This window comes from Melanostigma gelatinosum (assembly GCF_949748355.1).
Source record: "Melanostigma gelatinosum genome assembly, chromosome: 8".
NCBI classification, from domain to species: domain Eukaryota; kingdom Metazoa; phylum Chordata; class Actinopteri; order Perciformes; family Zoarcidae; genus Melanostigma; species Melanostigma gelatinosum.
In genome coordinates, this window is record NC_136641.1 from 12,060,416 (window position 1) to 12,073,517 (window position 13,102).

The 13,102-nt window shown below is 43.4% G+C and overlaps 1 protein-coding gene across 2 annotated transcripts; it reads right to left on the reverse strand.

Moving 5' to 3' along the window:
* Positions 1–224: 224 nt before the first annotated feature.
* Positions 225–8,994, reverse strand: prdm2a (PR domain containing 2, with ZNF domain a). 2 transcript variants are annotated; one of them, XM_079274319.1, is made up of 6 exons: positions 8,929–8,994; positions 7,463–7,522; positions 6,246–6,957; positions 5,720–5,885; positions 2,806–4,588; positions 225–2,449 (listed from the first exon to the last, which is right to left on the reverse strand). In XM_079274319.1, the coding sequence occupies exons 3-5, from the start codon at positions 6,909–6,911 to the stop codon at positions 2,838–2,840; spliced, it is 2,583 nt and encodes an 860-aa protein (XP_079130445.1). In that variant the 5' UTR covers positions 6,912–6,957; positions 7,463–7,522; positions 8,929–8,994; the 3' UTR covers positions 225–2,449; positions 2,806–2,837. The 2 variants fall into 2 exon arrangements, with proteins under 2 accessions (XP_079130445.1, XP_079130444.1); XM_079274318.1 differs by having other exon boundaries at positions 5,720–6,957.
* Between the last annotated feature and the right edge of the window lie 4,108 nt (positions 8,995–13,102).

Genomic DNA, 13,102 nt, shown 5'->3' on the forward strand with positions numbered 1-13,102 from the left:
TAGTAAGGCTCACAATGCAGGAACTATGCAAATCTGGAGTCAAATTCTGTTAATACGGTTTAAAAAAAAGAAAGTAAGGACAGAGAATTTGGTATAATTTCCCAACATGACATCCGCAGACTTCTACACGAACGACTAAACAGCAATAATGTGATTAATTGTATTTGTGCTTCAGAAGAAAGTGTCACACAGACGTCACATAATCTTAACATTCTCTATTTATTTTAAACACACTCTTTAAGAAAGACTTTAGTGCAAATCATACAGAGGAACTGTTCAGATATTGATTACATGATTTTAAATTATTAATAAATATACACGACTCAATTTACACTTTGAAATGCTACAAGCACTTTTCACAGTTAAATAACAGTCTCCCCAAAACCGTCCTGTACATCAAACACGTTGCAGACTTTACCAGTGAGGGTTGAAAAGGAGGTGCCATTATTGTTCCTCTCTCTCTCTCTCAATTACAGGCCATTGTCAAGTTTTAGTTTGCCAAAATTAACATAATGATAATCATAATGAAATAAGTACCCTGTGTAGCACCAGCTCTTCAAAGTAGTAGCTGATAGAAATCAAACAGATACAATTCATCACACTCACTCTGAGATTAGTGACAACTCGCCACAAAGGTTTCCATACGTCATTACAGGGTTCCAGCGTTTCCATTCTGTGATTCATACATGTGGAATCTATTATAAACACTTCACACAATCATAAGCAATGACCAAATGCTTGAGCGCTACGCACAACAGAGACCCAAACAGACAGTTTTTCTAATTTGACAATTTATATTTTTTTGAAGGGGAAAGAAAAAAACCCCACAAAATTATATTTTGTGACAAGAGTTTTTTGAAACGGGTGCAAAATAAAGCCTGTAAGCGAACTGGGCTACTGTAAATATGTCAGGATTTCAGAGGAAGTGCAGTGAGGCCAAGCAGGAGTTCCAGTGCTGCTCAGAAATAAACTCTAAATATTGTAAAAGTGGCGATGATGCATCCAAGCTGTTCAGATTACACAGTACTTCTGTATCTGTGCAATCACATCAGTTCCCCAAAAGTTGAAAAGGTATTTGTGTTGGCCTATAAACTCAACTCCAACATGTGGGATTAGGCTCCAGAGGGAAGCCCTTTAATAAAAGGTGATAGCACATCAATGCAGCCTGCAGTTCAGCACACCGAGACAAAAGAATAAATATATGTTGGAGGGCCAAAATAAAATCCATGTGAGGGGAACGCCAAAATAATTTATTGGTGATCCCCTTCATGCCACATTTAGTCATACTATATACATTTGATGGCACATAGAGAAGTATTCTCAAAGCATTCATACTAATACATAGCAACTGAGACAACCAGATTGTATACAAATTTGATTTGCAAAGGCTGACGCATTAAATCTACCAATGTTACATTCACACCGATGGTGAAAACACGGACCTTTCTAATAGTAATCAAGAGCGGTGACATCCTGTGATATCCAGAGCGACACGTTGTTATAGAGCAGTGGTTCTCGTGGGTCACGACCTCCCTCTGCTGGGATTGCTCTGGTGCGGGCAATCGTTGCTTTAGCTGGAACAGCTTGCAACGAATCATTGTCCACTGTGCTCCAGGCACTGTGGCTTTTTCATGCTTTCTGTGACTTTTCTCTCCACTTGACTGCTCAACAATCCCCCAGTCAGACCCACTCTCACAAACACACTCAATAAAATGTAATCCGAGGCAAAATATATATATCGCTGGTACAGGCAATATATAAACAAACATTCTCCAGTCTAAAATATGTTATTTTATTATTACTTTACTCAATTTGTTTCCTCCAGGTTGAGAACCACTGCTATGCGGTGTGTTACTTCTCTATGATCCCGTAGTTTTGCATTTAGAAGTAATCTAGACGTATCTTCCACGTATTCACTCCACTTATTGTCAATTAGACCAACGTCAGAGTTTAACAACATTACCATCCCAGTTAAATGTAGCTGTAGCACAAGCATGCAGGAAGAGTTTAAACCAAAGGGACACAGACAACAGAGAAGAAAAAGTGCAAATGCATGCTGAGAATGATTGCCACCTGCTATCCTCTCTGAAAATAAAAAAAACTCAAAGTAGGAAGTGAGAGCAGCCTTCCAGCTCAATTCCTCCCACTTCCTTCCCAATTTGTGACATGTAGCAGTCGGATAAACTTCAAAGTGCAAATCCAAGCTTTTGACAGAAATTTTGTGAAATGAAGGAGAAATAAAAATAAAAATAAAAAAAACTCCAAAGCTACGACAAAAAGCATTCAAATACTCAGTTGAATGCCTCCACTCACTGCAGGATCCTTAGTCATCCGTCTTCATTTATTGTACAGCATGATGCAAACCGGGTCCGTGGGGTCTCCGGTGTGATTAACAGTTCAGTATCACGATGACACGAGAGTGCATGAGGAGCTCCAACACAGCAGGGTCCTAAAGACACCAAAACATGATGTAGAACAAGCAAAAGATATAGCAATGAGGTTGTGTTTCTTTTCTTGCTGGTAACATTTGAATTATTTATTTCTATACATAACATGAGCTATTTAAAAACACGGCAGTGCCGAGGTCTTATTGGCGGTCTGTCCAAGATGGTAATTTCCTGATTATACTGCATATGACCTTAAGAGGCTTGATTGTTGTAGAAGCTGCCGGTGTTTTACCTACTTATGCTGTTGTACATATCTAATCCGGACAGATGTGGAATTACTGTGTACTGTAGCTCTTTTTCAATGATTTATTTACACAAATCCCGAGATTATCATGACCATTGTAAAACTACAAACTACCTGATGATCGCCGGTGGGCTGCTGGGAAGTCTTCAGGCGGTGGGACTCCGCCCCGAGCTGCTGGCGGCGGCTGCGCTTGCCTGCTCCCGGCTGTGGGCGGGAAGCAGCTCGTCCCTCTGCGGTGCGGCCTGCTGCGGTTTCACTACGGAGATCTTAATGGGGATTCCTTTGACGCTGTGCTGCACTCTGCCGTACTGGCGCATAGAGGGGTTGAAAGTGCGAACAATGGGGAGGTCGTTCAGTGTGGGCGTCTCTTGTTTTGGCTGCGTGCTCTCTTTAATGATTATTTTACTTCTTTTGCTTGAGAAGACGGTCTGCACTGGGAGGATGGCGGGCCTTTTAGCAGGCACAGAACTCTGGAGTCTTGTTTTATGCTGAGGCGACGCTTGCTGTTTGTCTTCCGCCCTTCTGTGCAGGTGTCCGTCGTTTTCCTTCGTCACAGAGATGCCTCCGTCCTTCCTTTTCTTCACCTCTTTAGGCTTCTTGGGGCAGACGGCCATGTGTTTGGTTCTGCCGCGACGCATGGTGAACTCCCTGCTACAGTGCGGGCAGACGAAGATCTCTTGCTGCTCATCCACGTGCGGACGTGACATTTTATTTGATGACAGGGCCGATTTGTTCCTCTGCGGCATGACCCTCTGGACCAACTTCTTCTTCCTTTTGTCCAGCACCTTGAACTTCACGCTCACCGGCGATTCTTGGCTCGGTTTGGACCGGTTGGACTGACTGGGTCTGTTCGAAGCGTTCAGTCCGTTCGTCGTGTTGGTGGTAGACAGAACTCCGTTTTGAGTTTTTGCAAAGTGGCGCAGCGGGATGGGATTCCTCTTGGGGGTGTATCTCCTTTTATCGCTGGCATTGGCACAAGCCAGGATGTGCTTGTGTAACTCGGGCATGTTATCAAAGCTCTTTCCACACTTGGTGCAGCGGATGGCCGTCGTAAAGGTTTGTGGGATGTTGTGGGTGGTGAAGTTTGTGGCTGAAGCCACTAAGCCGGCGGGTGATCTGTTGTGGTAAGGAAACGGAGGGGGCTTATAGCTGGGATAGTGTTGGTTAATGCCAAGACGGACATCGGGCCCCTCGACTTTGGCTCCATCTGAGGCCATGGTTTTTATCGTTGTGAACAGTTCTTCAGCAGCCACATCCACTTCATTGTCTTCCTTTTTCACCGGTTTCTTGGGCTCCCCTGCGGCATCGGGCACCGCCGGCTCCGTGGTGACTTTTATCGAGCTATTGTAGTTCTGAGGTCTCAGTTTACCCTTCTCCTCTTCCGTGTAGGTACACTGCTGGCTGGGATGCAACTCGTCCTGATGCTGTTTCAGATTACAAAGATAGACAAACTCTTTGGTACACGCGCTGCAGACATAACTCTTGCCGACACCGTGGAGGCTCGATCGATGATCGAGCAGCGCGGAGGGTTTGCGGAAGAGCAGCACGCAGAACTCACATTTGTACGGCCATTCGTCGGCATGGTCCCCCACGTGATGGCCCAGCTCTTTCATTGAATGGAAAAGCCTGTCGCACACGTTGCAGACAAAGTTCTTGGTGAACGTCTGCTGGTGGGCATCGCTCGGTGCGCCGTTTGAGGATTCGTCATCTGGAGCTTTCTCCGAAGGCGGCGGGGTTTTCGGTGAGATTTCGGGTATGGAAACAGGGCTGTCAGCAACTTCTTCCTCTTTTATGGTTGCTGGCTCTGCATTGACAACAAGCTCCGGGTCAGGACTTGATTCACCCACAGCAGGACAATCGGACATCGCTGAGGTGGTGGTGGATGGAGTTAGCGATTCTGCAAAGGAGGACATAAGAATGGTGGGGTCCACAGTTTGAGGGTTGGGCACTGAAACGATCTGTTGCTGTTCTAAGTGATGAACAACCATGCGTGTAGGTGCTGGAGGCTCAGCAGTGGTTTCCTGTAAGCTAACTGTAGCGGGGACTATACTGCCTGGGCCTTCAAGAGCTATTGTGCACTCTATCAACACTGCGTTGCTGATAATGTTGTACGCGTTGATGAGGGAATCGTTTAAAGTTACAGTGGGCGCGAATGGCACTTCTGACATCGCTATTTGATCAGAGAGAAACACGTGGCCGGGTAGATTCAGAGCCGGGTCAAGGAACCGGGAGAGAGAGTTTGCAGAATCTGTGGCAGCAAATGCAGCCGTTAAATCGCACTCCGGAAAATTCAATGCGTTTTCTGTGCAGAGTACCAGGGGCTCGGGAGATATGTTTGGGGCTAGTAACCGGATCGGTTGGCTTGGAGGGTTAGAAATGAGGGTTATTAACGAAGAAGCGGTGGGGAGCACTGTGTGTGAGGCTGGGGAAGCAAAGGCTATGGTGCACGGCGAAGCCGGGGTAAGGGATGTGGGGGATGGAGTCAGAGAACTGGAGGTAAGCGCAAGCCCGTAAACAAGTCCCTCTGCCATGGGCTCCATCACATCTGGACCTGTAAGTATTGTGAAGTCTGTGACTAAAGGGAACTCCGGGTTCCCTAGGCTTACATTATGCTCTACGAGATTTATCACGGCCGTCTCTGCAATGCATGTATTTGATTTCCCTGCTTTCAAAACTGCCTGTGAAACTAGTTCCAATGTCAGTTCAGATTTACCTAGCGTCTTCTTTTGAAGGCTCAAATCCAGCGCTGCATCAGTTAAAGCTAAATCTTCACTTCTTTTGACCGTATTAGAGAGATCCAGTGGTTGCTGGTTACAGGAATTACCGCCGGCCGTGGGTACAGGTTTCACTGCCGGCTCCTCCACAGGTGGAGTTGCGTCATCCTTCGCATTGGCTGTTTGGTGCACGGGTGAACTATGTTGGGTCTCTATCGGCCCTGTACTTACAGCGTCACAATCTGCGCTATCTGCCGTTTCGTCTTTAGATGTTGGCGAGCTCGGTGGAGACCCCGTCCTTCTTTTGAACCTACCTGTTCCAGCAGCCAGGGCGGACAGAGAGACGGGTGAACAGGGCTTCTGGGCATCTGCGATGAGGGCAAGTGTAGGTTTAAGGCAGTCCTGCTTCTCCAGGAGCTGCTTCAGCTTCGGAGACAGAAACACCGTTCTTTCCTTCTGCACAGCTGTGGACTCTGCATTCTGAGGAAGTAGATTCTCTATTAAAGAAGATACAATGGAGGATGACGACACAACCACCTCAGACTCCAGTTCAGTTTTAATTTGCGGTAATAGAGGTGGCGTTGCAGTTCTTCTTCTGACCTGTAGTTGACCAGGTATCTCTTTGCCTGCGACTGAATCTGTATTTAAAACCTGGCTGATTTGGCCGGGGTCTAGAATCAGGGCATCCAGTCCAATTAAAGTCGAAGACCCAGAATGACACTCGGGCGCTTCACAGCTACTGACTGTACTTGTCGACACTATCTTTCCATCAATATAAAAGCTGAGATTCTCTGAAATATTGCCGGAGACATCGAGCATGTATTGTTCTGCGCATCTCACATCATTCTCCAGAACAGCTGCGGGTGCTGCATCGTCACCGATCTCCGTTTCCTGTTGAGAAGGTTCACCGAGCATCCTCTGGAGATTTCCCTCTTGGGTCCGCTGGGGTTTTTCCACCCGTGAGACTTGCAGATGCTGCTCGTGGATCCTGCGCTCATGTCGTCGCTTGTTGGTATGCGTAGTGAACATCTTTTCACAGTACTTGCAAGCATGATGCCCCTCTAATACTCCCGGTTTGTCCGGCTGAGCGCTGCTGGAAGTCTTCGAGCTAGCGGGGGATGAAGCGTGAAGCTGCATGACTGAGCCCACTGAGTCCAGAGGCTTCATCTTCTCATGCTGCGACTGACCCGCGTTTGAACCAAAGGACATGTTGCTCTGGCGGCTTTTGTAAGCTTGTGCCTCGTCGTTCTCCGGAGCGTGAATGTGCATGTGTCGTTCTAAGCCTTGTTTGCTGGTAAAATGTCTCTCACAGTGCTGGCAGGGAAAAGAGTGCCAGTCTCTCTCGGTATCCTGGTTGGGCTGTATATAAAGATCAGGATACAGCGACTTGACGTCTGGCTGCATGTTGGTTTCCTCTTGATAAATGTCCTCCTCCTCCTCCCCATCTCCCTCCATGGCTTCATTGTCGCCAATTTCAGAGATGTACAAGTGAGGAGAGTCCTCCATGTTTAGTGGAGGTTGTATCCAGCTCTCTGAAGCGAGTCTGTCACACCTGTTGAATAGATAAAGAAGCTGATGTCATTCAGCAAACGCACACATAACATAGCTGTAGTGCCGCTTAAGGACCACATTAATTTACTTCAACGTGAATCATAAACACTTATGCAGTCGAATCATTCACCCTACACTGCAAATCAATTCATCACAAACGTATCGTCTGCTTTATCAAATTATCGCGTAAAGCAAACTAACAGCAGTCGTACTGTATTTTTATTCATTAATGACAAACATATTGCCACTACCTAATACAACTCAGACATTCTGAAATGTATTCCAATTGTATTACATTATACATATGTTCATGATATAAACTAAATACTATACATCATAACACAATGTTCTTCTTTATATAATCAGTCTATTTTCTGTTTGTTCAGACATAATGCACCATTATTGTAGAGTATATATTATGATACTTCCATTACCTCAGCATTAAAAGCATAAACCAGCAAATCAACATTAAAGCAATATATAGAATTGTTATCACGCCGTCTTACCATTTTAATGGTCACTGCAGAGTAGAAACCAGAGCTGGTTTTATGGATTGGCTTTTCTTTCTGTTTGAAGAAGAAAGACAACACGCGTTACAAAAGACTACGAAGCCCATTCCATCACATAGCATGACACTTAAGCTCCAACTACAAACTGATCCGAGTGAACAGTTGTAGTGTGGGATTAGTTGAGCACAGTGTACTTTATCTCCTCAGTCATGTGGCTGCTGAATAAACCGTAGGTCCTAATTTGTTTCCTAATGTACCAAACAAACGCCGCATAAACTAACGCACCCACACTTTGTAACACAGTGTTATAAACAGTAAGTGTTTTCTTTTTATCGATTAGTTGACTACAGTGAGTACAGTCCTAAAATAAAGCTAATCTGTCCCCAGATTACCTCATTTAACACGACACGGTTGCCTTACAACCTGCTACTATACACAGTCATTAGCATGTTATAAACAGCTAGCTTTCACTTGTTATTTGAAAGCACAGATGTGCATTTTGATCTCATGTACTGCTTGGTAGGACAAAATGGCAGAGGCCCATCATGAGTGCATGATTCTGTCGGACTCTTCCACCTGCTCCTCCGCGAGCGCACGAGCTCTTGAAGCATCAAAAATCTATTTGACTAAATTGTTATTTTCTTTTACTGTCAGCTCGTTTTGCATCGGATACTTTTTATATTTATTTATCCTTCATAATTATTAAATTTCTAGCAGTTTTCAGTCAACTGTAGGCACGAGGGGAAACGTAAACAAATACCTATAGTTCATGTTAATGAGAACTATCTTTCAATTATTTAAGACCATCGTGGACTGAGTTCCAGTTGCACAAATACAACAGAATCAGTCACGACATGGCAGAATCGAAAAATTGTTCCCACAAGCACAAGGGCCTACATACTGATTTCTTTGAGCCAGTTTCGTAATATTAACTTATATTTCCATCCATCTGCGATATAATAGCACTACTTATTTGACTTTATCTGCCGAATATCAAACAGATGTAAAACGAAAACAAAAGGAGTTATCCGTTTCATTTGATCTTTTATTTCAACTCGTTAAGATGCATTTGCTTCACCTGCTCTGATGACGCTTCCCCCGGTCCCTGCACCATTGCTAGCTGGCCACACATCACGTCGTCACATTACTGTTTTTGCTACAGAGGCTGCTAGCTCGTCCACTGAAAGGTCAACTGGCTTTTCTAAAATATCGCTATGCTGTCGTCCTGGTACGAGAAAGCCGCTAAACCAAAATGAGAGCCCTGTAAACCGTTAAGGTCTTGAGACAAGGCTTCACTTAAGTGAAATAAATCAGCTGTTATCGCCATTAGAGCATTGACAATACACTGCTAGCTGCAATGCTAGCTCGCAAGCCCTGGCTACATCTAGAGTAGAATGTTCCACTCGACCCTTACGAACACTGGCCTTTGACACAAACTGCACAGTTACAGGTTCTGTACATACTTGTTCCCCAATAAGAACTGCCGTTGAACGCTTTGAAATATTCCTCTCCTGCAGGTTGTGTACAGTTGAGGTTTTTTTTTTTTTTCCTTCCCCAATGTACCAACAAGATAATGGCGTTTTGATTGGTCAGCGAAGGAGGAAGTCAAATTTGGACCAATCAGCAAGTGGTTTGTTAAGGCTCGACGAAAAAAAGAAAACATCGTGTCAAAAGGCAGCTGTCATCTCGGACTAAAATGAGAACATTAGCGCATCGTTGCCAGCCTTTACTAGTTGTTTCATAAACAATGTGCATATCTAATGCTATGCAAGATATTACAGATATTCATCTAAGATTATGCAAGATATGCACGCTGTCTCCATCTTATTTGTATACAGTTTTTGTATTAATCTAAAATTGTGAGGAAAAAAACCAAACTCCAAATTGTAAAACTAAACTCAGAGCCAGACCTGTGCTAGGCCTACATGTTGACACTTTTGGTTAAAAAAAAAGTAAAGTAAGTTTGACAAAAACGCATACGATTTCTAAATATGTTTCTGAACAAACGGTGTCCTTGTAGTATATTAAAAGGGCCTGTAGAGGGCGCAATGTAATAAGGGCTCAACCTAAAGAAGTTGGTAATAACTTCAGTACATTGAATGTCGTGTAACTTTGGTCTTAGACCTCAAAAATGTATTTCTGTGCTTATTGCATGGTATTAGCATTAAGCAATTTGTATGGTAATGAGTTTATTGTTTTCAATTGTAATAAATACAGTAGTATTATTTAGATTTTTCTTTTTTAATATGACAAATTACTGTGAGCTTGTCTGCAAAAAAAGTTTATTGAAAAACAATATGGTTTCGTCTTAATCTATTCTACACAATTTAAAGTGCATACACTTCTTACTTGATTTAGTTTTTTATCTTGCAAAATGATCTGGTTGTTGGTTGTGCAGTTGATTGCCAATATAAATTCTGATGTTCAAGTTATTTATTATCATTTGCACAACAATTAATAAGTCTAAAATCATAGCTCTCAGCCCCCTCCAACAATACTCATTAAACATGTAAAAAAAAAAGGTTGTACAAAGTTACAAAATACATTTGTGGTAGACAACAATTGCCAAATTTATAAATTGTAATGTAAACAGTGGTGTAAAAGAAATTAATGAATAAATACTGCATATATATATATAATCAGGTCATATCTGAATATCTTGAAGCGACATGAACATATCTGGTTCACAGCTGTTGAGAAAACAAAGGCAACACCAAGCTGACAAGTTGAGGATTAATAATGTGCAGTAGCATTTGTTCTCTTCCCCTGACCAGCTCTCTGTTTTCCACAACAATTGTCAATTGAATCAGCTACACATATAAAAAGCTACCCTCTGGTTTCACATGACATTATTTCAACCTCCAGAATCAACATAAATTACGTTCTTAAAGAGGATCTGAAGGAGTTCACCAGACCCCACATGTACATTTGTGACATTGTGCAGCACACGGGTGGTGTTCTCATGCCACATGCATGATGTCTCTTGTTCCACTTTCAAACATGCCCGACTTCTGTGAGCCATAATGAAAGATCATAAACAACGGGCCTCTCTCTACTCAGGCTTCTCTCCTTCTCTGTATTTTAGATGCAGCCTCCCAAACTTTGCTGTGAAGTTGTTGACAGTGGGGTGTGTTAAATCGACCTAAAATTTCATGTTGACCGTGATCGTGTTTATTTATAGCTTGTCATAGCGCATCACTCTGTGCATGCTCAAGGCTCCAGCATGTCTCTCGCAGTTGATGGCAATTGCAGCTGTAGAATTATGATGAGCAGTTCACGATGGGGTCTACTGGTCAGACACATACGTCAAATCATCATATAACCAGGTGCTGACCGCCTGGAAGCCATTTCACACATATGGCTAAGCAGTCAAAGTCTGTCATCGAGTAAGTCTGAGTTCTGCTAGATCTGAAAGCAAGTCATTACTTTTGTGGCTTCATCAGAGAACAAATTGTACTTTCATGCATCATGGTTGCATAGCTAGAAAATCATTGCAAAAGCTGTGCACCCCAGACTCCCTAACTCTAAAACAGTAAGCTGAGCTACAGGACGGCTATACGCTGCTACCACATATCAAGTATAATGCATCCTCTTCTATGTAACTCAAATCGGCAGCTTGCTTCACTGCCAAACTTAAGGTCAACATGCGATGCTTCACCTGGTTTGACTGTATAAATAACCCTGGTACTGTATTTCAATTTAAAAACAGTGTTTTAAGGAATTGAGAGGACATTTATGAAGGTATAAAAGCTCAATGAGACATTTGAGGACATAATAAAGCTGAAGCATTGAGTATTGAGACAGTACTTTCATACCTGCGTTGTGATATGTATGATATACTGTACGTGCAGGTATACGTAGAGGTATGTATGCACAACATAATGTTCCCTTGTGTTTCTGCAGATAAAAGCACAATAGAAATAAAATTAATATGAAAAAAAAGAATCCTGTAATTCATCCACACCACAAGGTCTAAAATAGGTTTAAAGGGCAACTTTAAAAGCAAACAGGAAACTGATTGATTGTGAGAGAAACTGAAACAAAGCGTCCCAGTTTACATGCAGCATATCCTGTGGCAGTGGGCACTGGTTCGTGCCGATGACTATTCACAATGAAACATTCACCATCAACATGAACATACAGCACAAGAGAGACAAAGAAGGAAGGGAGAGGTGGTGCACAGCGTGTCTGTGTATCAGGCAGATCAGTCAGTGTGAAAGAATCAGGGTCCCTTATGGAAGACATGTGCCACATGAGGCAGACAAAGCATTGCCTGTAATCCCACAACATGATATGTCACAGGGAGGAAATACAATTTAACCGCTTCATGTCATGGGACGCCAGATGTACAGGGAGGAAAATGTAAATGTGAGTATATCGGAACACAAATACAAATTGTACTGTGCAAAAACACGTGATACTGTATATGTCCGCACAACTGTAGCCCACTGTACTGTATATTTATATACTGACAGCATACACACACACACACACACACACACACACACACACACACACACACACACACACACACACACACCACGCCCTTGCAAATAATCCCCCAAAGTCCAATAAACCCACTGCCCGCTGTCACTTCTGCACACACACACACACAATAAGAGATGCACTCTGACCCCCATGAAGTAGCATGCCATATGTACAAGGATATTGTGCACACACACACTTGCATACCACACACACCCCATCAATCCATCTCCCCTTTCACTGTCACTGTCTCTGGCCCTCTGCTGGCCACAAGCAAATTCAGTTATTTACTTGCATCATCCATACTGTATCTCACCACAAACACACTGTGCCTGTCACCCAACTGTATTCCCCTTCCTCACCCCTCCACCCCTCCGCCCTGCCCTCTCCATCCACCCAGCTGTCTGCGGCACTCAAAGCTCCGCGGGCCTACGGGCTGACATTCATCTCATGACATCACAAACCCGCTGCACTCTCCAGGCTTGACATGTGGCGCTCCTGGCACACACGCAGTCCTACACTCTGCTACTCCACTCACAGTATAGGCATTCATGGCAACTCCATGAGATGAGCACTGCGGAGTGCAGACATAAACTAATGACACACATGGAGGAAACTGCTCCTTGTTTACACCATTGTCTAGTCGTGTATAAAATACACATACTTTGTTTGTATCTGTAACTTCCTGGAGATTTAAACAAAGCGTCCACTCAAAGCCACAAATGCATTTTGCCCAACACTTTTAAAACATCACACGCCAGACGCTGGTTTTATAAAGGCATTGGATTGAGTGCATTTGATGCTGTTTCTGATAGGGCCAACTGTAGGCTGCATGACGAACACTAACATGATCGCAGTATGAAGGTTGGTCAGTTGAGGACTCCGTGTTTCGTATGTACATGCTCCTGCATCTTCACACAGGTATTCTGGTGTCTAGTATTACATAATATTCCAGTGAGATGATTGACATTTTCATCAACCAAACACACTGAATACTGGAAAGAATATACACATATGTAAGAATCCACAGTCAGTTTAGAGAATTAGCCTCATGCCTGCAGTTATGAAAAGCTCATTCCTCTATTGTTATGCAATCTGTGCTTTCTTTAACTGTTAGGATTATAATTTTGCTGAATAGGCATCAACAGCCAT

Excerpts from the sequence above, each read along its gene's own strand:
- prdm2a (XM_079274318.1), bottom strand. The coding sequence starts at position 6,911 with ATGGAGGACTCTCCTCACTTGTACATCTCTGAAATTGGCGACAATGAA. Across the intron at positions 4,589-5,719 it reads CGCCCTGGCTGCTGGAACAG|AATCGCTAACTCCATCCACC; the intron begins GTAGGTTCAAAA and ends CCTCCTTTGCAG.